Source organism: Fundulus heteroclitus, chromosome 1, assembly GCF_011125445.2.
Source record: "Fundulus heteroclitus isolate FHET01 chromosome 1, MU-UCD_Fhet_4.1, whole genome shotgun sequence".
NCBI classification, from domain to species: domain Eukaryota; kingdom Metazoa; phylum Chordata; class Actinopteri; order Cyprinodontiformes; family Fundulidae; genus Fundulus; species Fundulus heteroclitus.
This window is the reverse complement of record NC_046361.1, coordinates 10,044,921-10,072,196: the sequence shown is the minus strand read 5'-3', so window position 1 is coordinate 10,072,196 and position 27,276 is coordinate 10,044,921. Positions and strand designations below refer to the sequence as shown.

General features: G+C 43.3%; 1 protein-coding gene across 3 annotated transcripts; it reads left to right on the top strand.

Moving 5' to 3' along the window:
* The first annotated feature begins 107 nt into the window (after window positions 1-107).
* On the top strand, window positions 108-23,416 carry plekhm2 (pleckstrin homology domain containing, family M (with RUN domain) member 2). 3 transcript variants are annotated; one of them, XM_036131556.1, is made up of 21 exons: window positions 109-243; window positions 318-684; window positions 2,240-2,346; window positions 5,025-5,134; window positions 5,209-5,308; window positions 5,447-5,534; window positions 5,628-5,802; window positions 7,379-7,438; window positions 11,166-11,436; window positions 11,507-12,259; window positions 12,339-12,408; window positions 13,515-13,605; window positions 13,779-13,843; window positions 14,083-14,171; window positions 15,818-15,950; window positions 16,032-16,222; window positions 17,302-17,367; window positions 17,459-17,618; window positions 17,802-17,981; window positions 20,678-20,794; window positions 20,933-23,416. In XM_036131556.1, exons 2-21 carry the CDS (start codon window positions 625-627, stop codon window positions 21,068-21,070), a joined length of 3,024 nt encoding a protein of 1,007 aa, XP_035987449.1. In that variant the 5' UTR covers window positions 109-243; window positions 318-624; the 3' UTR covers window positions 21,071-23,416. The 3 variants fall into 3 exon arrangements, with proteins under 3 accessions (XP_035987506.1, XP_035987449.1, XP_035987558.1); XM_036131613.1 differs by having other exon boundaries at window positions 108-684; window positions 13,785-13,843; XM_036131665.1 differs by lacking the exon at window positions 7,379-7,438 and having other exon boundaries at window positions 109-684.
* The last annotated feature ends 3,860 nt before the right edge of the window (window positions 23,417-27,276 follow it).

Sequence of the window (27,276 nt, the reverse complement as noted above, 5' to 3'; positions counted from 1 at the left end):
GTCCTTCATACTTTTTTTTATTTTTTATTTTATTTATTTCAATAAAATAATAAACAAGTTCAACAACAATACATAAAATATACAAATATACCGCAATAGATAAGTACATAAATCGTCCATAGTGAAGTCATCCAAGTCACGTTTAGGTGACGTCACGTAACCCTCCGCCGGTTGGCTTTCCGTTCAGCGCCCTAGCTTACGCTCCATTCATCGAGCACGTAAACAAGAGCTGCCGACACGAAGGTAACACTACGCTGTCCGCCGCCTGAGCGACACCAGCTTTCTTTAAACGATGCTCTAAAACTTATCTGTTCCAGGGCGCCGGGGGAGCTGCTGCTTAGCCTTTAAAGAAGGAGAAAGTAGAGGCTGTAAGCTAACTGTGCTGCCCGGCGGTACATGGAAGCGGCGGCAGCCGTTACCGCGGAGGTTCTGGGTTAGCCAGCCGGTTTGCAGAGTCAACACCGGGAGCTGTGTGCTTAGTTTAAAGTTTACCAGAAGAAGGAGGACGACAAATGCGGCGGAGGGTGCGCTGAGCAGCTAATGTGGGCGGCGTTAGCTCCGGCAGGAAAAGAGCGTTGCTTGGGGAGAGTCAGCTGACAGCCTTCTGCTGCCAACAGCCCAGTGATGGACCAGCTGAAAGTGAAGGACCGCATACTGGAAAACATCTCGCTGTCCGTCAAGAAGGTGAGATACGTCCACTCGGAAAAACGCCCCTCTTTTTTTCTTTTTACACGGCTTTACGGCGGCGGCGTCTCTTCCACGGGCTTGACTCATTGTAGCTAATATTAGGTCATCATCTGTTTGCGAAAGAGGGCAACTTTCGAGCTGCAAGGACACTGCTACCATCCGAGGGCCCTGCCCCAGCGGGGACCACGGAGCAAAGCGGGACCCGGTTCCCACGGGGAGCCTACCGCCCGCGGTGGGCCTCGGTCCCCCCCCAGCTAAAACTTTCACATGAACGCGCACGTGTGGCTGTGACCCTTGCTGCTCGCACACTGCGGCAGGCAGCGGTGTAAACAGAGCCGCGGCTACACATGGAGCTGCAGCATGAGGAGGGACGCTCGCCTGTTTCCTCCTCCTCCTCCTCTGTTCCCGCAAACACATCTGCTCATCATGCTCAGCTGCGACTGGCGTCAGCGTGTTACTGCAGCCAGATAACCCACCGTAGGGGGGGAATAATAATGCAGTCAGATTATATCGGTGTTTACAAACTACTGCGCCTCAAGCCTGCAAGCAAATTGGCAGCTTTTACCTTGTGCACTGCATTACTGTGGTCATGTGATGTACAGTCGATCTCCCCTGCATTCAGCATTTAAAAAAGCTGCATTGGTTTTGAAGAGCGGCCTTTTTTGCAAAATGGTTAACCCTCAGTGAGATTGAACGGAGATTATTGAACAGCAGCCAGGCCTTGCCACAGACTCTCAGTAATTAAGCTCTGGACTTTGACTGGGCCAATCTAACATATAGACATGCTTTGATCTAATCTGTTCCTGCGCACCTCTGGCCGCATGCTTAAGGTCACTTTCCCGCTGAAAGACGAACCCCTGCCTCCAGTCTTTTGCACGCCTCAGCCGGTATTTTTCCAGGAGGGCTCTGAATTTAGCTACATCCATCTTCTGACCAAGCCCAACCGACTCCTCTGTACTAAAGCATCACCCCAGCAGGATGCGGCCACCGCCACGTTTTTTTCAGGATGATGTGGAGAGTTAGCTTTCTGCCACACATAACACTGTGTGCACAATCTCTAGGGTGTGAATACTTTTCAAAGGCACTTTATGTTGTTGGGTTCTATAGATCGCTTCAGCGCTTCAACACTGGATGTGAGATCTGTCCAGGGAGATTCCAGCATCGACGCTGTGTAAATACCAGTAGAATTGTGATCTAGCTTTGTTTCCAGGGTCCTGAAATAGTTAAACGTACAAAAATTTAGCTTAAATGTACAATCCACAAACAATAGTTAGTTTTTAGCGATGCTAAACCGGCTTTGGATAGCAGTCTAGCTGCACCAATGAAATGTGAGGATGTAAACATCTTTAACACACCTAATTCACGAGGTTGTCATTTGAACTTTGTGTTAAAGGATACCCACAGAGTTAACTCGCTGTAGGACTGATGCAGATTCAGTACCTTCTAAATCCTTCAGGATTAAGAAGTGCGCCGCATTCCTGCTCTGAACGCCCACCGAAAGGCTTTCACCTTCTCTCTAAGAGCTATTTGAACTGCGTGTGTCTCTCTACAGTTACAGAGTTACTTCGCTGCCTGCGAGGATGAAACTCCAGCTATCCGCAATCACGACCGGGTCCTTCAGCGTCTTTGTGAACACCTTGACCATGCTCTGCTCTATGGGTAAGAGGTTTACAGCAAGACGGTTGCAGAATGTTGGAAATTAAAGTAACAGAACTTCAAATTCTTCCTACTTTTGTTTGTATGGATCAGGTTGTTTTTATTCTGGTGTTGCGTATACATGAGGGCCATGTCCCTTGTAACCATCTGGGAAAGCAGGGAAACCGATGTTGTTCAGCTGAAGAAGACAACGTTCTCTTCTGAAACTGCACACTGTCATTTTCTGCTACCACGAGGTTCCCGCTGATAACAGCTTTTCCATTTTGAGTTGTTGGCTGTTCAACAAGCGCCCAGCGGTTAGACATTGTCACCGACGTTAACTTCACAAGACGTCACTTCAAAGAATCTGAACTAACGTTTTCTGATGAACCATTCAACCATAGCAAAGGTTCCTAATTCTAGGGATAAGCTAGGTGTATGCCTATGAGGAAGAGACAGTTTGGTAAAGAACCGATTCTGTTAGCCAGTCTGGCTTATTGGTGGGATAAAGGACATCTACCTGATCATGTATCGCCTCTTAGCTTCAGAAACTCATAGATGGATGTATAGATAGATCGATAGATCAATCGATCTTTGGTCCAGTTTGCTCAACTTTTTTAAGGACGGATGGCCCTTATGGGCATAAAGGCCTTTTTATTACTATCCTATGCAAACAAATGCCATCTTGTGTATGTTTGTGTAGTACATATAACAAAAAAAGCTTTAAAACCTGCACACATGTACAGGTGCTGGTCATATAGTTAGAATATCATGAAAGGGTTGATTATTATTTATCTTTTTTTTTCAGTAATTCCTTTCAAAAAGTGAAACTATATTCATTCATTACACACAGACTGATATATTTCAACTGCTTATTTCTTTTAATTTTGATGATTATAACTGACAGCTAATTAAAAAACCCAAATTCAGTATGTGAGAAAATTAGACTGATATAAAAAAGGATTTCCAGAAAATTAGACCAATAAAGAAAAAGGATTTCTAGAGATGTTGGCCCACTGAAAGTATGAACATGAAAAGGATGAGCATGTCCAGCACTCTGCACTTAGCTGGGGCTCCTTTTCCCTGGATTACTGCAGCAGTGCGGCGCGGCATGGACTCCACCAGTCTGTGGTTCTGCTCAGGTGTTAGGACAGCCCAGGTTGTTCTCATGGTGGCCTTCAGCTCTTCTGTATTGTTGGGTCTGGTGTATCGCATCTTCCTCCTCACAATACCCCATAGATTTCTACGAGGTGAAGGTCAGGTGAGTTTACTGGCCGAATAAGAACACCTTAAACCAGGTACTGGTAGCTTTGGCTTTGTGTGCAGGTGCCAAGTCCTGTTTGAAGATGAAATCTGCTTCTCCATTAAGTTGGTCAGCAGCAGGGAGCGTGAAGTGCTCTGAAACTTCCTGGTAGATGTCTTTGTTGACCTTGGATCACAGAAACCACAGTGGACCAACACCAACAGAGGACATGGCACCCCAAACCATCACTGACTGTGGAAACCTCACACTGGACCTCAAGTTCTGGAGGAAGAGAGGAGAGGCACAGAATCCACGTTGCTTGAGGTCCAAAGGAAATGCATCAGAGAACATAACTGTGGACCACTCAGCAGCCCAGTGCTTCTGTCTGTAGCCCAGGCGAGACGTTCTCAACGCTGTCTCTGGCTCCAGAGTGGCTTGATACGAGGAATGTGACAGCTGAAACCAGGTCTTCCATACACCCACTGCAAAAATAGAACTAAAAATAAGAAAATATTTCTTGAAAAATTTGATTAGACCAGGTAAATAAGAATATTTGCCAATGTAATTAGATTTTTTACACTTAAAATAGGAACAATCCATCTCCATCATCTTATTTCAAGTGCAGTATATGTAATTATCTTATTTTAGGGGTAGAATTACTCATTCCATTGGTAAATAATCTTTACCTGCTCAAATCAAGGAGAAATACATTAGTTTTTAAGAAAATTTTACTTATTTTTAGTTCTCTTTTTGCAGTGTCTGTCTGGTGGTTCTGGAAGCTCCGACTCCTGCTGCAGTTCACTCTTTGTGAACCTCCCCCATATTTCTGAATGGGTTTTGTTTCACTATCCTCTCCAGGGTGCGGTCATCCCTGTTGCTTGGACACTTTTTTTTCTACCACATCCTTCCCTTCGCCCCGCTGTCTCTGTGAACAGCCAGCAATGAGATTTTGTGTCTTGCCCTCCTTGTCCGAGGTGTCAGTGGTCGTCTTTTGGACACCAGTGATTGTGTCGCCTACAGAACTAGACAGAGACGTTTTTTCAGCGCCTTTGCAGGTGTTTTGAGTTAATTAGCAGATTATAATGTGGTGCCAGGTGTGTTTTAATATTGGACCTTTTCACAATATTCAGATTTTTTTTGAGATACTGAATTAGTGCTTTTCATTAGTTGTCAGTTATAATTATCAAAATTAAAAGAAATCTTCTGTGTGTAATGAATGAATATAATATACAAGTTTAACTTTTTGAAAGGAGTGAAGTGAGGTTTCCCAACTTTGAAAATTGGCAGTTCTGAGATGATGGCTAGATGAGGTGCTGGTATTTTTAGGTCAGTCTGCCTGAAGATAATTTTAATTTACAAAATGTTTATTTTATTTTTATCTATTTTTTTAACCTCCCTTGTACCTTCTTAGCCGGTGTTCCCTTTTCCCTTTTTCCACACGACTGTGTTGTGATTTTAGGCTACAGGACATCTCATCAGGCTACTGGGTCTTGGTCGTTCACTTCACCAGGAGGGAGGCTGTCCGGCAGATAGATGAGCTTCAGCACATAGCCACCAACCTTGGTCGAAGTAAGCCACGTTTACCATTTAGGTCGTCACATTTGAAGTGAAAGATGCAAAGAGCCTCTCTGTGTTCTCTGTAGGCCGAGCGTGGTTGTACCTGGCGCTGAGTGAGAGCTCTTTGGAAAGCTACCTGCGCCTCTTCCAGGAGAATCAAGGACTGTTACAGAAGTATTATTTCAAGTATGCTCTGATTTTTGTTTATTACCATTGAAAAATGTGTTTGGCCGCTGTTAACTCTTTCTCCTTGGACTTTTAAAGACTGTTTTAATATTTATGAAATGCTCTAAATTGTAATTAAAATATCACTTTTCCTCGTAGAAACGCATTGGTCTGCAGCCATGACCACCTGACGCTCTTCCTCACGCTGGTGTCCGGCCTGGAGTTCATTCGCTTTGATCTGGAGCTGGTCAGCACGCGTCTCGTCTCCATAAACGGCCGTGAGCTTGTCCGCCTCGCCGCCGCGTGTCTTTAACGTGCCCGATGTCTGCTGCTGGTTTAGGACGTGCCCTACCTAGACGTGGCGCCATACATGCCCGAATACTACAAGCCGCACAACCTGCTGGACTTCGAGGAGCGCCTCCCCAGCTCGGACAGCCTGTCTCTGCATTCCTTCACGTCCCTGACTTCCACCAACCTGGAGTGGGATGACAGCGCCATAGCCCCCTCCAGTGAAGGTAGCGCACGCTGGTTTCTCTCTGGTCGGCCCGTTCCCGGCTCAGGCCCTACACGTTACCCCTAAATTAGGTTAAGACTTACAGAGGAGGCTGGTTTTCAGTTTCATTCTCTATTTGTCATGCTTCAAAAGTTTCCTATTGGAATATCTAGTTTAGATTTGTCTTGTAATGGATATATTTCTACGGTTCTCTTCATATTCTGTCTTTTGCCTTTAGGGGTTTCAGGCATATTCAGAGCCTGTTAGCATTTAAATGCTAATTCCCATGCTTCATCTCAGCCCTACTCAAACATGCCCGGTCGTGGAACGATGTAAGGCCCTGTAGCTCATTTATATTAAAAGGCAGTCGATTAAAAAAATTAGGACACACCATGAATTATTCAGCTCTTTAAAGGAATCTGATGTCTCCCATTCAGTTGCACTTAAACAGCAAACATTATTTTACTCATGTAAAAACAAATATCAACAAGCTGTGTTTCTCGCTGTGGAAGACGTCAGGACCCCCTACTTATGCCAAACATGTCTTCTGTTCTTGTGTCCAAATGGTTCAGTTTTAGAGTCATCCGTCCCAGAAACATTGTTCTAGACGTCCTGCTCATTGCCTTCGTTCTTTCTGATAAGCCTCCGTCTGTCTGGCCTTCATGTTTATCTTGAGGTGCAAAAGTTTCCTCCCTTTTATAGTTCTGGGGGATGGAAAATGTTTTTTTTCTCTTAGAGACATGCTCTTCAACAGGGACAAGAGGCCGTTTTAGGGGTTTTAGAGACTTGTTTTCTCATCTCGTGAGCTGCTTGCTAGGTGAACTTTGTTAGACGACCAGATTCGGGCGTGTTGGCGGTAGCTTTGAATGTCCTCCACTGAGAAACTGGAGACGTCTTTAAGTCCCATGCCAGACTCATACACTGCTGGAAACTCTTCTTCTCTGAGTGCCTCAGCTCTTTGGTTCTTACCATGGTGATCATTCTCACCCCGACAGTCGGCACAACACGGCACCGAACGTCTGATGCTTAAACAGGGCAAAGCTCCTTTAAAATGCTGAGTAAGAAGGTTAGAATCATGCGCACCAAATGTCACGCCTTTGTGCTTTTAGTCATTTCCAGTCGGATAAAAGTGGGAGTGTTTTTTTTTTTCTTCCCTTTTCCTGAAAAAAAAAAAGGTTTTATCTTTAATTTATAAGAGATTATTGATATCAAATGAATTTTTCAGTGTTTTTAAAATGGATGATAAATAATAATATGTCAGTAGATGTTAGAACAGCATACAGGCTGTCATGGGTTGTCCTAATCTTTTTGCACTTGACTGTATTTGATGTCGTACGCACACCGATGGCGCCAGAATGCCTTCTTTGGGGTAACTGCAGCGCTCAGTCTCTGTTTTCCCCACAAAGCACTGAGCCGGTTCTCTGTTTTAGTTCTCACTTCTGTTTTTACCCTCATCGATGCTGTTGTTTCACATTCCATGGATCATGTTATGTTACCGTTTCTCTGCCATTGACTCTGTCTCCTGTCTTTTTTTTTTTTTTCACTCAGTCTCTAATTTACATTATCACTCCTTTTTTCTTTCTTTCTTTTTTTTTTAGACTATGATTTTGGTGACATGTTCCCCGTGTTGCAGTCGTTGCCAAGTGCAGACTGGGAAGGTGGGACAATGGTCAACCCTTCCTCCCTGCCTACTCGTTCTATGTTTACTCTGCCTTCTTTATAGCATGAGATTGTGCACAGTTTGGCGTTCAATGCATGCTGGGAACCTAGACTGTAAGAGAGCCCACTGATGCAAAATAAAGTGTCTGAATTTGGGGGGGGGGGTGAATTATATTTTTGGTTCTGAAAGGTTTCAGTTTGGATCTAAGTTTTCTGGGATCTCTAGAGTAATATATCTGCTGTGCTGTGTTTTTATTACAAGCAATAATGCAGCGGCCAGTTTCAGATTCTAAAGTGTGTTTGCTGCATTTAGACAAAATATTAAAACAAAGAAGCATAACATGCCCTAAAAGCTTTTATGTAAAGCAGAAAAACAAGAATTAGTCCTACTGCTGCAGAAACAATGTACCAGTTTTTATTTCAGCCATAATGCTCAGTTCAACCACCGCTCCCAAGACTGTAACCTGTGGGCTGGTAAATTTTAGCTGTTTTTAAACACACCTTTATAAAACCATGCTTGGCTACATTGCTAAATCATTCTTTTATTTAGTTGTAACCATAAATGTCAAATTACAGATGAATAATAACAGGTGACCAATATATTTTCTAATTATGCATTTATCCCTTCCTTGTAAATTACAAGTCTTACAAAGTAGTCTAGTACAAAGTAATCCTTGTCATATTTAGTTTTGCATTAAACCTTACACACGTCTTAAATGAAAATAAAAGCATTCCTTTTTTGTCACACCTAATTAAGAGATTGGCAATATTAACAATAAAATCTATTTCATTATGTTCTGGTGTTTACTGGAATAATAATATAGTTGAAACCATAGATTCATGTAGACCTTATGCAAATAGATTTTTTTCCATATTATTGGCATCAAATCAGAATAAACTTCTCCTGGTTTATGTTAATCAGGATTACTTATACCACACTATTTAGATGGTTATTTCTGAGAATTTTGTATTTCTTTCTTCAAATTCTGAAGCTTACGTTCAACAAGATTAATGTGCATTTTCAACAATGGGAGAAAACCTTGACGACGTCATGACTTTGCGAGCTTTGATTAACTCTGGTTCACTGGTTCATTTGACCCAAATTTAATGACAATTCCATTAAGTACTATCCACATATAAGTAAATGTCTAAATTTGAAGAAAGAAAAATGTCTGACAATTTAGCAAATAGAATAATACTTATAATTATACTTTCACTAATTTTTTATCATAGTTAATTTTTTTAAATGCTATTTATTAATAGATACAATATTGTCCATTACCTTTTCTTTGTTTCTTTGCCACATTTTATACATCTAACAAAGTGCTTGACCTGAATGTTCCCCTGTTATCGCTGCACTTATTACTAGATTGCATATAGAAAAATAAAAAAATTTGCATGACAGATCTCAGTAAACCGGTCTAGAGAAATAATAGATAAATAATTGTCCCTGTCTGTTAAAGGTGCATAAGGTCTGCTTCCCTGAAACGCGTTTGATTAAATGAGAGTTCCTCGGGGGGGGGGCATCCATTAAAACACTTTCATTCGCATCTGTTTGCAGTCAAATTAGGTTCATTCTAATTTCATTAATCATGAAGTAAAGCATAAAGTTTTTATGCACACCCAAGCAGAGCACTAATCTGCAGATTTATTGTTGGGTGGGTTGTCTGTCCTGCTCTGCTTGGGTTACTCATTCGGGGGTCTCATGCGCGCCCATTCTGCCTTAGTGTTTACGCAGCGTCATGGTACTCACGTTGTCCGTCCTGGGCTCCTTGTTTCCCACCGTGTCTCTGTCTGTGTTGCGTATCGCTATCTCTTCTTCCTGTTGACGTGTTGCGCTGGCCCCGGTTCAGCTGAGCTGTAGTGCTGATAAAAATCTGCATTATCTGGGATAGGTCAGCGCACTTTGACTTCAGTGTTCAGTAATCTAATTCTTTCTCTTACAAGTGGCTTTTATACACTCTAAATTGTGCTAGTTTTATAAAATTGAGATTACAGTTTTGATAATGATGTATAATTGCTTAAAAAGAAGCAATTTCTGGACAGTTTCTTTAACCGTAATGCTCAGTAAACACAGCGTGTTATTCTTCACATAACCCAACTGAAGCCGCTACAGTAATATTGCTTGACCTGGGCCTGTGACTCTTGCTGTCTCTGTAATTACTTGATGTCTCTTACATTGTTTGGTCCTTTTTTTTTTTTTTTTTAACCCCCAAAGAAATTTGGATTGCTTCAGGCCCTAACCCTGGCTGTGCTGTGTGCTAATGAGGAAATTCACAGTATTTCTGTATACTTACTTGATAAGTTCGCATTTCAACACTGCCAAAATGCACAAAAAGATACAAGAATCAAATCAGTTCCTCCTAAATGCAGTGCCGGTGAGAGGTGTACATACACTGATCTTAGGCATGAATATGGTGTTAATTTTGGGCTTTTAGGGGCTACAATCATTCTTTTCCAGGTTGTAATGATTATTCAACAAACAGCTTCTCTGACTTTAAAAGCAATAATTCACTTATTTAAATTTATTGTGTTTTCATATCCACATGCTCAAAATGAACACAAGTAAAAGAGCCGTTGTTTGAGCCGTCAACAAGCTTCTGGTAAAATTCTGGCCGGATATCTGATGCCTCTTACTGTGAGAAATGTTCACTTTTTTTTTTTTCTTAATTGCCTGGTTTCCTAGCAGGGACCTGGCTTTTAAATATTATTAATTACAAAACAAGTTTTAAAGCGCTTTGGAGAATATTTACCAGTTGGGTTACCCGGTTTTGTCTAAGTTTCCACCATCAAGCTGGTGTTCAATTTAATTTTCTTTTATATGGCGCCAATTCATGACACACGTAATCCCAAGGCACTTTAAAAAGTCAAATTCAATCAAATCATACACATTGGTCAGAAAGTTTCCTCTCTAAGGAAACTCAGCAGATTGCATCAAGTCTTGACAAGTAGCATTCACTCCTCCTGAAAGGGCGTAGAGCCACAGTCATCTGCATTGTCCATGGATTTGCAGCAATCCCTCATACTGAGCAAGCATGAAGCGACAGTGGAGAGGAAAACTCCCCTTTAACAGGAAGGAAGTTTTTGAGGAAGGATCTCATTTGTTATTTCTTTTGACTTATTGAACACAACATCCCCCCTCGCCAACAAAACGGCCCCACAGCATGATTCTACCACTGCCATGCTTGACAGCTGCTTTAAATGGAAAAGCCTCACTATGACGCCTCCCAACAAAAGTCCAAACGGCTCTAACTTTCTCTTGTCTGACCGCCAAGCCGTGACTTTCAGTCGATGATGGGCTTGAGTGTCGGTAGTTTCTGGGTCATTTCCTTTAGAGGTGGCAGCTTTAGTTGGATGGTTTGAAACTTGGACAGTAAGTGGTGTTCCAACAGGACATTGATCCCAAACATGCATCAAAATTAGATTTGAAATGGACAGACGAGCTTTCCAGAAGGCCCGACGTTTAATAATATATTATGATTTGGTTTGTGTAATTTTGCCATGTGGATTAAAGAAAACGTACAAATTTAAAGTTATGCACCCAACGCAGCTGTAATTCATTTTAACGAGTGTATTACTCTTTTCACTGGCACTGTAACCTTAGTAGACTGATTATTCTAAATGTTACTGACACCAACGAGGAAAAAGCACTCGCTGCGTTTCCTTCACTCTTTACGCATAAATGTGGAAAGCAGCTGCTTTTACGTTTGCTCTCTTTCACAATAGAGGGTGACTTGACTGATCAGGCCAGCTGCCCGCGGTCGGCTGGCTCTGATCCCCAGACGGTCATCAGTGACACAGCAGCGGTCACTGGCACGGCGACAGGGACGGCGGCGGCTCGGCTGTCTCCGCACAGCCCCCCGTCTCGGCACAACCCCTTCAACGAGGACTCCGACACCAACACCTCGGCGGACGTCACTCCGGTTCACGCGGCCAGCCGCCGCAGCACCACCGGAGACGAGGCGGAGCTCAACGGCAACGAGCTCGAAGTCATCAGGTACAGAGCGCTTCCAGAGCCGTGTCTTTGCCCTGAAGCTGTAGTTGCCATCCTTGTTGTCCGTCTGCAGGATGGCTAAGCGAAAGAAGCCCGGCAAGAAGCGGCGTGGAAGGGGATCCACGGATTCCAGCAGCAGCATCCATACCTCCCTCTCCTCCGAAGCCGTGGAGACGAACCACAGCAACTCGGAGGACGTCGATTCGATAAACTCCACTGTGGTGCTCCTAGACAGCGAAGGAGAGCAGAGCAGAAGCAGGGTCGGGTCGGCGATCGAAGAGGAAGGGGGCGAGGAGGGATCAGAAGGCCTGCTGCGGCTCCCAGAGATGGCGGACACCTCCATGGACGCCGTTGGCCGGCCCCTCAGCGACGTCATGGAGCGGCTCAACGGGTCCTGGGAGCAGCGGGAGAACACCGAGCAAAGCTGCCAACAGAGCTCCGAGCCTCCCGCGCAGCAGCCCTTTCGCAAGGACTCTGAGGGAAAGCCCCCGGACCCCTCTCCAGGAGAGACGTTTGATCCCTCTCTGGCCGAAAGACCAGGCGTCCTGCACACGCCTCCTGTGTCTGCAGACCTCCGCTGCTTTACCCCCAGCAGTCCAGACGCTGCTGACCCGAGTGGTGGCCACCATGACGCTGCAGAGCATGGCCAGTCGCAGGCTCTTTCAGGTAGCCTTGAAGATGGAGAAGAAGAAGAAGAAGCACCAGCGGGACAGAAGCCCGCCGTGAAGGAGGAGGGGAGCGTACAGGAAGATCTGACCGTCGCTGAGGAAACGCAGCAGCGCGAGAAACTCAGCCCTTCTGAAATTTCTCACCCAGCAGAGTTCAAGTAAGAAGCCATGATGAGAGCAGATGTTTGTTGCAGCGGTGCTGCTGGGGGAGTCGATCTAATCCTCCTCGTGTTGCAGGGTGGACAACAATCACCTGCTTCTTCTCATGATCCACGTATTCAGAGAGAATGAGGAGCAGCTTTTCAGGGTGAGCGTTTTTTTCCCCTCTTCTCTTTACGATTGTTTCCTAAACTTCAAGAGTAATTGATTGTGTCCTGTCAGTTTTTTTTTTTGTTTATTAACGGCCATTTTATATATTGTGTCTTTGGCAGCCAAAATAACATAGAGAGCAAAAAGCTCCCTGTGGCCCTTTAACTGAGAACGTTGATGTTATGACATTCAGAAATGGTTACGAGACAGTTTCCCTGTGGAAATGTGGCAAGGCCCATTTAGTCAGTCGCTGCTGTACCGCTTCCTTCTAAACTGGCAGATTACAAAAGTCTCCTCTGTCACACCATGAGGCCGCCTTCAAATCACATCCCAGCAAAGTCGTCCATGGTGATTAGGGCTGAACAATTAATCACTTTTTCAATATAATCGCGATTTTAAAAAACACAATTTCCAAACCGCAGAGGTCTGCAATTTTTGGCTTTGTAACAATTAGTGAATCAGACACGTCCTTTAGGTGTCGGTAAAATGTTTAAAGTGGGTTTGCCTCCACATGGAATGGAAGGCAGTTGCAGCAGTGAGATAATCTAATTTCATTACTTGTTTTAGAGTTTATATAAATCATACATAGCATAGTTCTGGTCAATTAGTTTAATGCATAGAGTTACTTGTTGGTTGCACTTTGCACTTTATGTTCAACAAGGATTGATCAATTAAAAGCTGTTCTCTTGAATAATATTCTGATCAATAGAAATATTAAAAGTTCTTGTTTTTAAATAGTCCTTGTTTACAAACATCTTTTTTTAGAGGCCATATTTGTTGCTTGTGGTTAATGCGGAGAAAAGTCAAAATTGCAATTTTGGTTTAAATATGTCGTAGACAGAACGCAATCATTTCTGCTCTGAGTTTAGATGCTGTGGGTCTTTTAGCAACTAATCCGCACGGCGAGGAAACAAACAGATTTGTTGTTTGTATATGTTTAAAAAGACATGATAAATTAAACTGGGAAAAAAAATCTTATTAAATCGCAATATTAAGAAAAAAAATCGCAATTAGATTATTTTCCAACATCGTTCAGCCCTAATAGCGATGGCAAAAACAGGCAAAGAACAACGATGTAGCTGCAGTTTATTTGGTGTTTTTCAGATGGTGAGGATGAGTACAGGTCACATGGAGGGGGACCTGCAGCCTCTCTATCTGCTGCTGACCGACTGTTACATCTACTTACTGAGAAAGGGTGAGTGTGTGCAGCCAGCACCAGGGTTTATGATGCTTTAGGGTTTACAAAACCGACACCATCCCCCCCACGTCATGGCAAGCCTCAGAGTTTGAGTGTAAGGCGGGGTTCAGTTTTTAGCTCCTGCCGTCCGTTTGACAGACGAAGATGCTCTAACTGCCTGTTATCCTCAGGAGCAGCTGAGAAACCTTACACAGTGGAAGATGCCGTTTCCTACAATGAGCTTGACTATCTCTCTGTAAGTCCTCCACACCTCACTAGTTTGCTGTTTGATTTGCTCTGGATAGATTTGCCTTCATTTATATGGTTATGATCCTTTATATTAGAGGCAACATTTTAGATTTTGGGGCTTTGTAGCACTTTTTTCGTTCAGAGCTGCATTTCATCAGTCAGCAGAGGGATGGGTGGTGTAGGTTTTGGGGCGTGACGTGACGAATGGGACACTAGCCTAGCGAGCTGAATTTTGTTTTCCCTCAGGTGGGCCTTGACCAGCAGACGGTAACGCTGGTTTGTACCAACAGAAGAAGAAAGTTTCTGCTGGACACAGCTGATGGCTCCCTGACTGTGTAAGTTTGTCCCTACATTGTCGTTTCTTAAGACTCTTTTTACCTTTTTGTTTGCGTGTTTAAAGAGGCGGCAGACACACAGTTTTCCTGAAGTTGCTTTATAGTACCGCAGTCCTGGACAAATGTTTCCTCTTAGCCATCATTGGCTGCTATGTTATATATATGTCTTGCTTTCAGTGCAGTTGTTGCGACGCGTTCGTTTTTCAAGGTGAAATGATGATTTAAAAAAAATAAAAACATGAATTCAGTCTAAAACGTGGTGACAAATATTTGATTAGCTGTTCCCTCAGGCTACATTCAGCAGGTCTTAATGCTCAGTTCTGATTTGCTTTTAAAATGCTGCCTAAATCTGCCTCCAGTTTGAAATGTTTGCAGCTCATGACAACCAAGAGCAATGGCTCGGTGCACTGCACGCTTTGGTCCACACATTGAAGTTTTACGGTGTCCAGAGAAGGCCATTTGTTGTGTCTGTGGGAGCTGATTGGGAAACGCATTAATAAAAAGAGTTAATTTTACAAAGTTTGGCAGCGCAGAGGTCTGTTGAATGCAGGGACACAGCCAGGACTGGTGGGGCAGGGATTCTGAAACAACTTCACATGGACCGAGTTCATTTGTAACTTTAGAAAGTCCAGGGCAACTTTTCATTATGTCGTAATCTGCCCCCCGCTGCAATGCGATATGAGTGAGAACAACGGAGAACCGCGTTGCAAAGTTCTCCCTGTGCAGGATTGCACACAAACGTTGAGCTCCATCCCTCGTCCAAGCGGTTCCTATCTGAGCCGTCCAGTTTGGTCAGAGTAGAGGTGGAGCTGCATACATTAATGAGGTGTGACCTCCGGCTGTGCCTCCACTGAGCAGCGCTGTGGCAGACGGCGGCTGTCTGTCTTGCTAATGCTAACTGAGATACTGAGATCACTTCCAGGCACCGCCAAGTTGTGACAAATGTTGATGGAAAGTAACGGCCGTCCTATTAAATCCACCTCGGTTGTTCCCACTGGAGTCACCTTGATAAAGATCAGATGAGTCAGATTCAAGACCATAAATGTGACTTTCAGTAATTTCAGCTCTAAAAAGCCTGACCTGATCGCTCGACCCAAAACAAATCCGATTTGGGCTAGATGTGCCTGCAGAGGGAACAGGGCCTGAGTTAACCACTCCGGTTACACTTTATTTGAAGGGGTCATAAACATGACATAACACCTGTTATGAACATAAATGACTCTTTATGAATGTTTAGGACTGTTGTCATTAATTGTCATTTCTTAAATTATGACACTATTAAAGCAAAGTTGACATTGTTTAAAATGTCTTTGTTATGACAACTTGACATTAACAGAGACAAGGTTAAATTTAGGGCTTGATTTGGGATTAGGTTAAATTAAGGGCTTGTCATAACTAAGACATTTTAAACAATGTCAACTTTGCTTTAATAGTGTCATAATTACTAAAAGCCCATTTTACTGACGATGGCTTTGATGTTTGTAAATCTCTCACCACAACTTTACTGCATAACAGATTTTACCTTGGACATTACTAGAGGTAAAGTGAGGGTCTGAATTGGTTATATAATTGGTATTGCCGTTTAATAAAACGTGACTGCTTACTGAATGATCGTCTATCCACTGGCATCCTTTTCTCCTCCGTAGCTGGTTCCTGTCTGTCCTGAAGTCGGCCATGGTCCAGGGCTGTCGAGAGCCTCCCTATCCTGCCGTCCTCACAGACGCCACCATGGAAAAGCTAGCTTTGAATAAGTTTGTCTCTCAGGAGTCTCATTGTGAGGTAGAATAATGTTTTGTGCTGTAGTAGCTTTGGATGACCGTACCTCCCAAGCTGTATTACATGTGTTGGTATTATTCCCAGGTTTCTGAGGTGTCCATTCAGCTTTATTCATTGGTCCACTGGGAGGACCCAATGGACATGACTGTGTCTCCCCAAGGAGGCACTCCCACCTCTGGAGTCCCTTCCAGCACCAAAGAAGGTCCTCTGCTGTACAGGTCTGGAACCAGGTACCTGGGCAAAGAGATGTGGAAGAGCTGCTATGTCGTTCTCAGGTACGGACCACAAGCTCACTTTGACTCATTTCACCATCTTGTCTTTTCCCCAACACGGTTGATGTCTCAGGCCCGCAGCATCACAGTCCTTAACAACGTGCATGAGGGGCCTCATCTCATGTTCATACTGCAGGCCTCAGAAACCTTGGCATCATTTCTGATTCTGCCATGTCACTAGAGTGTCATTCTGGCAGATTAACCAAAAACTGCTTCTTTCAGCTAAGAAATATTTCTAAGGTTTGACCTTTGGTGTCAAAGGCTGAATTAGAGACGATTATTCATGCTTTTATTTCATCTCGTCTTGACTTATTTTAACAGCCATTTTATACGTTTGACTAAGAAAGATCTTGGCCGTCTGCAGTTAGTGCAAAATACGGCTACAGGACTTTTATTCAACACAAGAAGAAGAAGACAGCACATTACCCCAGTTTTAATCTCTTTACATTGGCTACCAGTTCATTTCAAAATTGTAGGATTATCTTTTAGAGCCCTGAGTAACCATGCTCCGTCTTATATTACCAACCTTTAACAACCATATTCCCCTTCTCGTAGTGTGAGATCCTCCAGCCAAAGAAACCAATCTCAGGACCAGAGGGGATCTGTGTTTTTAAAGCCATGTTTTTGCCTTTATTTTGCGCGGTCTTGACTCTATTCATTCTTTTAAGAAGCAGTTGAAGACCCACTTGTTCAGACTGGCTTTTAACTAGTTTGATGCTATGATGTTGCATTTATGCCGTATTTATATTTTTATTTTGTGTTTTATGTCTGATTTTATTGTGAAGCACTTCGTTTTTTTATTCTGTGAAAGATGCTATATAAATAAAGTTTACTTACTTACTTTTCAAACCCACCTGAAGTTTTTAGTCGGTGAAAACCTCCTTATTTGTCTCCTTCAAAAGCGTTCGTCCCAGTAGAGTTTAGCAAACGTCTCGGTTAATCTTTGGGATTTTAGGACAGAAAAGGAGTTTTTCTACCATCACTCCCAAACAACCAGTTAGCATGTCTGTGGCGTCTCAGGCTTTCTTAGGCACAAAATGAATTGTAGCCTAATTGTAAATGTTTGTCCTCATTTTGGGCAGCAATGGGATTCTGTACATCTACTCGGAGAGGATAGACGTGACCCCTCTGCTGTCGGTCACCATGGGGTGAGTCTCAGGCAGCACCAAACCTTCAGGAAAGAAAAGGATGCTCTCCCAGGTGTTTTCAGTGTTTTCTCCCCTTCTTGTTGCTCATCAGAGGGGAACACTGTGGAGGTTGCCGTCGCTCCAACAACACCGAGCGCCCACACGCCTTCCAGGTCATCCTGACGGATCGCCCCCCGCTGGTGCTCAGTGCCAACGACGAGCAGGACATGGCCGAGTGGATGCAGCTCCTCTGCCAGTCTGTTTCCAAAGGAGTAAGTCGAGGACGTTGGCGTCATTGCACTGTTGCTATTTCAAATAGTGTTATCACTTTTCTCCGTCCTCTTTTATTGTTCGCTTTGTTGAGCCTTGCATTTTTTTGTTTTCCTCCATTAAAATCAGCATTTCTAGCACCAGCATTATGGACCGATGTAAAACTATGATTTATTTTACCCCAGGTTATCCCCCAGGGCGTGGCCCCCACCCCGTGTATCCCATGTTGCCTGGTGGTGACAGACAGCATGCTGCTAACTTGCCATCAGGACTGTCAGACGAGCTTCTTCCGTTCGCTGGGCAGCGCTGACATCTGCGACGTGACCGCCGTCAGCATAGAGCCTGACAAGGAGTACTGCGTTATTGTGAGTGATCTGCCGTTTATCTCGCTCTGCTGTTGGTACGTCAGAAAATAACAAGTAGTTTTTTTTAAGAACGTTTTAGTCAACAGCTGGAGTGTCTTTTTGCTTTGCAGGAAAAAAGGCCGTTGTTGGTAGTTGATCTAAACTGTTTCTGCTGTAATCGTATCTGTCTGAGTTATCAGAGGGAATAGAGTCAATAACAGACTCCATTGTTTTTAAATGTTGGTTTAGATTCTCTAATCAGACCTGATCCCTGACCCTCATTTACACACTGAACTACAGCTGAGGTGCGCTGAACAAATCAGCCCCAGCTCCAGTAAAATGGCTGCGTAAATTCATCTTTCACCAATACATTTTTTATGAAATATTTTTACATGATTTTACATGAAATACTGTATTTTTCGGACCATAAGGCACACCGGATTATAAGCCGCATTACATATTCTTCCCAAGTGTGTAATATCACTGCGGTAGTAAAGAAGTTTAGCACAACCAGAGGTATTTACCGGGACTTGCCGCTGTCCCGATGTAGCAGGGCTTTGCCGAACGCACATTCCCCTTTCAGCGTTGCAGTTCAGACTAAACAAACCAACAAACCAAGCCCCAGCAGAGATTCTGCCCCTAACCACATCAGAGACGTCCCCAGTTTTCATTAGAGAAATCAAATGTGGTCATCTTAAGGAAGAAATACACTGGCCGCGTAACGTCTCTGCTTTTTTCCAGCTTTGACTGAGGCTTTTTAAAATGCCAAACACAATAATGCTCAGCTGTATATTTTTATAAAGTGATTATAGGTACCATAATTCTTAAATTGTGCCTTCAATAAATTCCATTTTTTACATAATATCTCAATCCTTATTTGTACAAGAGTTATAGATTCTGTTAGTTCCGATGTAAATAAAACTGAAATGGTACCAACCAGTGTTGTAGTCAAGTCACTATGCCTCGAGTCCAGGTTCGAGTCACCAGTGTTCAAGTCCGAGTCAAGTCCAAGTCATTAAAAAAAAATCAGAGTCGAGTCCGAGTCGAGTCACTTATTGATCCAAATTCGTTGTAGGAACATGTCGTGACGTGTGATGTATGACATGAAGCAGTAACATTCCATTGCACTAATAACTCTTTCGCTGTAGTTACCCTTGGTTTTACTCGGTAAAGTCTAAGACGTCTCCTAACCATGGTTTTTAAACATTGTTGTTATGGAACGTGCAACAGCGACTCGAGGTACGCTGATAGGCCGCATATGAAGGATGTTAAAGCCGCAAGCGGCGTTGATCGGCCCTCGCAGCCAAGCGCACTCCGGTCTATTGGCCACTGCCGTGGTGCCGGCCGGCGGGCGGGGTTCGTGGACCGTTGCGGTGCCGGCCGGCAGGCGGGGTCCGCGCACCGCCGGCCGCCCGCCACCGCAGATGCTGTTACGCATTTTCCTCGCCCGTCCACCGGGCGATTCCCACAAACGCGTTCGGCAGCGTTCCCCCATGACTCGCAACAAATCTGGTGTGGATCGGTCGATGCAGCGAGGAGATACAGCCGTTTGATAATGATAATGCATTTGGCCACCGGGCCGGACTAAATTGTTCGGCGGGCCGGAAAATTTATACCGATTCCTGGACGGTGACTACAAACAGAAAAAAAAAACCGGCCGATGACGGCATGAATGCCGAGCAGGAGAAAAACAACGACTTACCTTCTTATCAACTCGGCCCTCGACACTCAATCCATCGTTTGAGCTGAATGTTGGTATGTTGTTCCACAGTTCTACCAGTAAAATGGGCGCCTGGACATCCTCTTGTGAAAGTTTAACAGCTGTAAAGTTGGTCATATCGTTGTATCTGTTGCATGTGTAATGGCTGGTTGCTACGTGCGCTCTCACACTGTTTGCCCAACCTTAGCGGCAAGGAGCGTTGCTCATGAGATGGTGACGTCACGTGCGCGGTACGACATTTAGATATTAAAATCATACACCAAATAATATTCTAATGACATATTAAAATTATAGCCTAATGATATTAAAAAAAGTCGAGTCTTTTTCTCAATCTCCGAGTCAGAATGATCTGAATGTAGGAGTCCGAGTCCAAGTTCGAGTCACGAGTCTCTAAATTTAGCTAATGACTACTACAACACTGGTACCAACTAGTCCTTTGTTTCACACCAGACCCGCCTGAAGCATTTGTTACAATAAATCTTAATGTCTTAGCTCCTGAAACGGACTCAGAAGAGCTTTTTTTAACCTCTCAGGTTCCCAATCAACCATTTCTCATGTAGTGCTGTTCCATTTTTTATTTTCAGTGTTTGCTTTCAGTGTGGATGATTGGCAGGTCGTGATGAGCCGCTGAAGTCTTTGTCTTACCTAAATACGGGGAACAAGAAGTCCTGTTGACTATTGAAAACATCCTTAAACCCTGGCCAACTTAAAAAGTAAAGTCACCAAAAATAATGACTTAATTAGCACAAAATATTGAGGTATTTTTGTGAAAACAATTATTCATGTTTTTCCCCTCTGAATGAATGTCCTGATATTTAAAACGTTCTAGTGCATCAAAGGTGAATTCATCTTAAGGCCTCTTTACAAGCCATGAGAATAGCTGCGGGGAGCGCTGAACGCTTGAATGATTTCCTGTGTCTTTGTGTTGCTCGGCCTTAATGCAAGTCTGCAGATTGGACTGTTTCCAGCACTCAGCCTCGGCTTTTGTCCTCCGCAGGAGTTCGCAGCAGATCGGACTCACTTCCTCCCTCCATGGGTGTTATACTTCAGCGGCTGTGAAGAGAGGGATCGGCTTCTGGAGGCCCTGGACAAGACGTGGAAAGACATTTTTCAGGTCGGGATGAACTGTGAATCGTGTTCTTGACAGGGAAAAATAAACATGTAGAGGTATTACGGTATCGGTGCTGATTAGGCAAGAATAAGAGTGTGAAAGTTGGTATATTTAACCCGTCCTCCCTGCGTCCGTCCACAGGTTGACCTCCCCCACAGAGAGCTGTCGGACCCACTGGTGCAGAAGCGCTGCGGCGACGCCCTGGAGCTGATGAAGAGCGCCTGGCAGAGGGCAGACAGCCTGGCTCGAGGCAGAGCCCAGCGGGAACCCTGGTGCTGACGGACGCTCTCATCCACATCTCTGACCGTCTGCGCGCGTCTTCACCGATGCTACGCGGTCCGCCGGAGGATCAAGTGTCAGCGTAGCTTTCAGAAGTAATGTTCTGGGCCAGCACTAATCAGCCAGGGGGGGAAAAGCCCATCAGACGTGAGGAGGTCGTTTTACTGAAGCCAAGAACATTTAATGCTAACGCTGCAGAGCATGCACACTGAGAGCTGTGGTCCTGCAGCAGTAGATTCCTCTTAAAATAGCTACATTTAGAATAAGGATGGCTGTCTAACCTTTGACCCCTACGATTTAGGTGAGACCGAAGCGCGACAAGAATCAGCAGCCAGGAGCTTTATTATGCATTCATATCAGTCTGAATGCTTTGTATTGTGTATATACCTGGAGAAGTTCAAAATTTGATCCTTTGCACAGAAGAGTATCTAAAGCACTCACCGCTTGCATAACGCACAGCTTTATACATTTGAAGGTTTGCTTTATTTTCTGACGGATGCTATTGCTAACGGTTAAAACGTCCTAATAAAGCTGACCTGAGGTACAGAGGTAGCACAGTCGGCGGTGTGGGCGCTCGGTCGCTGACGGTGGTCTGATACGCAGATTGGTTTGAGGCGAGTCAGAGCACATACCTCCACACTGACTTATTCTCACATAAACGTCCAGGGCCCTCTCTGAAGGAGATCTGAATATTTTATTCCACTCTAGGGAAACACTCTCATGCCTGAAATGTCTTGTTTTATGTTGAAATGTTTTCGCCTGAATAATTTAGCCTTTTTTTTCTCCACTTTGTGGAAACAGATGGAGGTCTGCACATAGGTTGTTTTTTTTTGTTTGTATTCAATCTGTGCGAAGTTTAAATACTTTTTTTCTTTTCACTCAAGAAGTAGTTGGGAACAATTGTTCAAAGATTTATTTAATTTGCAGATTGATCGGTTTAGTTAATTTTGCCGACGTTTGCTTCTATTTAATTGAGTGTTAAATGTTGCGGCAAATTGTGAGTTTGCTTTAATCATTTCTTTGACGAAGGCCGATCCGATATCACAGCTTTGGACGAAGTAAAAGTTGCACAAAAGAGTTGTAGATTTTGATAGTGACATCAAATCTCCATCAATCTGTCTTTAGCAAGACGTAGTAAAACCTGTGTTGTATTTATAGGGTCGTTTCATAGGCTGTGTGTTGGCTGTTATTAAAACATGAATGTAATGTTTCGTCTGCGTTGACAATTTTTAGCCTTTATGGTCTGCGACGGAAGAATCGACTGATTTCATGTTGTTTTAACGTTTTAATCAGATGCCTTGTCGAAACATGTTGGAGGTCAATGAAACGTTTGTTTTGTTGGGGTTTGTCTTCGTTTTCCTTCAGGTTTTTATTACCTTTAGTTAAACGTTAACTCAGATAGGCGCCTGGGTGTGAAACCATAATACTTTAAACACAGATATGGAAGAACTTCCACCAAATTGAGCATTTTAAGCTAACCGAGCTCAGCCAGAAAGGCTGTTTTTATACAAGTATTAACTCCGTTGCTAAATATGCACTGGATTCAAACGCCTCCTAGCCATATACATGCATATGTGTACATGTACAATCACACTGTGTTATCTGTGTGTGTGTGTGTGTTAGCATTAATCAGGGCAGCAAACCTTTCTAAGTGCCACTTGGTCTTGCTTTCTTGTTACTCTTTTACAAAGAAATCTCAGGTGAAAGAAGGTCCCAGAACCTTAAGGATCACCTTGTGTGTTTTTGCTTTTGCTACAACAGCGGTTCAGTTCAGTGCGGTATTTTATAAACCTCCCCTGTTTTTTAAGCTTTGGGATATTGTAATGCTCAGTGCAGCGTTATGAGGTCATATTTGCACACACACACACGGGGAGGTGCGTTTGGAAGAGGTTATCTGGACCGTCCTCTTTGCGAGGGTAAGTTGTTTATTTAAAAACCTGTCCGCGAATTCTTAAAGGACCCATTGATTTGGGAGAGTAACGTTGGAGATTTGACGGGCTTGTTATCCGGTGCTTAGAACTGTGCCTGTGGGTTGTATCTAAAGAAGAAGTCAAGTAGGTGTCGTTGATCGTTTTAAATGTGGGGAAATTGCTGGTCAATGATGGATAATATCTTTTAAACGGTATACTGTCAAAGTTTTTTTTTTTCTTTCTTTCTACATGCACATTGCATGGAATATTTGTACCATTCGTTAAATTTACTCAAATGTAAATAAAGCACTAATAATAACAGTCTGTCCCATTTAAACAAACGCATGTTCTGAAGGTTTTCTACTGTTCTGGGTTGCAGAGAATGTACAAACAAAGCTTTGGAAAATGTAACTAAATAAACTAAAGAAACTCCTGACTCCCGCGGTGGCTCTTTGTAGGCTTTTAAATATTCTTGCTCTCTGAATAGCTGCAATTATATTCCAAGATCAAAGCTGTGGCAGTCATGTTCGGGCAGCAGCTTCACAGGCTACCACCGCTCAACAGAATAGGTTTTACTTTGTTAAATGCAGCGTTGTAGTCTGGAAAAGGTTGTTTTTTTTTTTTTAATCCTGGATAAAACTAGCTCCCAAAACAGAGGTCTCAACATTTTGCACAACAAATGCCACCGTCAGCCAACAGTGACCAACAGCTTGTTTTATGTCGTTAAAAGAGGAACACGTGTTCTTCGCTGGCTCTGCATGATTTGTTGAAGGATACATTGGAACTACGCTTTGGTTGTTTTTACTCAAGGTGAAACCTCTAAGGGTGAAGTTTAGGAAACTGAGTTGAATAGTTGCAGGTTTCTCCCAAATCCGAACCTTAAAATCCAATATGACCATCTTGGATACTAAACACGGCGACAGCTACAGTAGAAAAATAAAAAAAATTAGCATTTTTGATAATTAGTCCCACTGAATGAAACTGAGTTCTATTAAACAAGCCGCTACAGCGCTTCAGAAGTGCAAAAGCCAGGTACATAATGTTACTAGTTAGCTCTGAGCACATCAATTAGAAGATTGTACAACATTTCTTATTTTATTTATTTCTTTTGTTTTGGAGGCATGACACCATTAAAATAGGTTGGATAATATTCCCAGATACAAGTTCTAGTTGTGCTGGTTAAGCGGCATAAGTGGCCACCAGCACTGCTGCCTGCTTCATTCTGATTAGGCGCTTCAACAATTAATTTCTTTGGCTGTTTATTAGCTCCGTATCACAATTATTAGGTTACTAACAAGTGGCACCAGCATGTCTTCAGAGTTCCACCTAAGGTACCTGTACCAGAGTCACAAAACTATGAACCGATGGCACACTTTGCGTAAAGCGTAACAAAAATAATGTTTTGGGGATTTTTTTGGTAAGAAATCCCCAAAACAGGCCAGCTCCTTGATGCACCAGAGAAACCTGTGCTGAGAGATGAAAATGTTTACATCCTCTGGACAAGGCTTTTTCCAGCCTTGTTGCCAATGTTTCATTCATTGCTGGAGGAACTCTGCTGTAAGTTAGATGATGGAGTGTGAACTCTTCCCATTTATTGTCAATAGTAAAGGAAAGTCTTCAGCAAAGTTATTGTTGAAAATAAATAAATAAAGGCACCACAACGATTATTTGCATGAATGGTAACATTTTTCTAAAAACATTTTTTAACATCTCTGCAATTTTCAAAGCAAGGCAGGCCTAACCTGCCACATTTTAAACTGCCTGGATCAGCAGCATATGTTGCGGAGTCTAGCCTGTAGAAAACCTGCCACAAATAAAGATTTGGTTCCTTTTCTCTATGTGGTTTTTATTTCCGTCCTCTATAATAACAATTCTACAGCTGACAGATGTTTCTGTCCTGGTGAAACGAAAAACAGTTCTTTGCAGCTGGGTTGATAAGTTTGTTTGTCCTTCAGCCACCACTAGAAGGTGCTGCATCTCATTACGCCGTGTTTATTGAAAACATGGACTGTCTCCTGAACTGTAAATGGGATTTAATTGAAGATACATTCAGGACGGCATATCCCTTCGTGGTGGAGCGTACTAAAGGCTGTAGTTGTCGACGCGGCTGTTGCAGGTTCCCTTTGTCCTGAGCCTTTTACTGCTTTACTCTCTGAACATCTTCCTCCTGTTACTACTAATGAATACAGGAAACTAGTGCCCCAAAATCTAAAGATCAGCTTGACGTCAGGATGTTGCTCCCCAGAGTGGCACACTTCTCATCTTTGTCTGACGTCAAAATTGTGTGACAAAAAACAGAAACAGAAGCAATCTGTAATCTAAATGGCTTTCCTCTGTACTGAAAGTTGTGCTAGTTACCTCCATGACCCGACACAGAGCAGGTGTTTACAACGTTCGGCAACACGGATAATTTTTTGCTTGGGAGAAAACGGCACTTGTGGACATTTCTATTTATTTCAGTAGCATGTCATCTTCATGGTATTCGCACTGTTCCCAAGGTTTTAAGAGAGCCTGCTTAATGTTGAGTTTCTTCTTTATCTGGGTTGTGTTGTGCAGGAAATCTAAAAGCTGTGCCAAAGGAGGACAACAGATCGAGAACTTCGAGCAGTCTCTATAAACTAAAGTTAGAAGTTCATGGACACCAAACATACATGAGAGGACAGCAAGCACGTGTTGAAGTTCTGCTCTGAGAAATGTCGCAGTCTCTGGCTCAATATAAAGTAGCAATAATAGAGAACAAGGAGACTGAAAAATGGCACCCAATTGTAAAACCAAATATGTCAAGAAATTTCCAGAAAAATCTTGGATCAGAGGCCATTAAATGGAGCCAGAGCCTAACGTTGTCACTTTAGCAGCACAAACCTCCAAATAACTTGCAAGTCTGCCACAAACTCTCAATGAACTTTATGTTTAGACTTTGACTAGGCCATTTTGCACAAGAGTACACCCTGGCTGTAAGTTAAGGGTTGTTGTCCTGCTGGAAGGTGAACCTCCTCACCAACCTTTGGTCTTTTTTTGCAGCCTCCAACAGCTCTTCCACCAGGACTCTCCTGTATTCAGCTCCATTCCTCTTCCCATCAACTCTGACCACCCTCTCTGCCCGCCTGGCTGAAGAAAAGCGTGCCCAGAGCATGATGCCTCCAACCACTGCAGGGATTCAATTCAATTCAATTTTATTTTATTTATATAGCGCCAATTCATGAAACATGTAATCTCAAGGCACTTTACAAAATCAAATTCAATCAGATTATACAGATTGGTCAAAAAAATGTCCTATATAAGGGAAACCAGTTGATTGCTTCAAAGTCCCGACAAGCAGGAAGAGTCGTCTGCATTGTCCATGGCTTTGCAGCAATCCCTCATACTGAGCAAGCATGAAGCGACAGTGGAAAGAAAAACCACCCTTTAACGAGAAGGAAAAACCTCCAGCAGAACCGGGCTCAGTATGAACGGTCATCTGCCTCGACCGACGGGGTTGGAGAAGACAGAACAGAGACACAACAAGAGAGACAAAAAAGCACAGAAGCACACATTGATCTAGTAATCTGTTCTAGATTAGATGGTAGTAGCGGGTGATCTGTCTTCCCTGGATGATGTCACAGCTAACAGAACGTCAGACCAGGTGTACCTTCTATGAAGAAAAAAGAGAGAGCAAAAAGTTAAAAGCTGAAATGACAACAAGCAATGCAAAACAAGAGAACAGTAGAACTCAGTAGAGTGAGAAAAATAGACCCTGATGTCCTCCAGTAGCCTAAGCCTATAGCAGCATAACTATAGAGGTAGCTCAGGGTAACATGAGCCAGTCTAACTATAAGCTTTGTCAAAAAGGAAAATATCAAGATTATTCTTAAAAGTAGACAGGGTGTCTGCATCACAGACCAAAACTGGGAGTTGGTTCCACAGGAGAGGAGCCTGATAACTAAAGGATCTGCCTCCCATTCTACTTTTAGAGACTCTAGGAACCACCAGCAGACCTGCAGTCTGAGAGCGAAGTGCTCTGTTAGAAACATACGGGGTAATCAGAGCTCTGATATATGATGGAGCTTGATTATTAAGGGCTTTATATGTTAGAAGAGGAATTTAAAATTTTATGGAGGTAGTCTTTATGGGCATACTTTCAAGGTGCCCAGTGTTCTCCACCAGACTTCTGAGGCCTTCACAGAGCAGCAGGATTTACAATGAGATCAAATCCCAGATTGATGGATTCTGTTTAGTAATACAATTACATCTCTAGAATGTTGTTTATTTAGGGGCATCACGTATAGTGGGTGAAAAGGCTTACATTTATTTGTCACT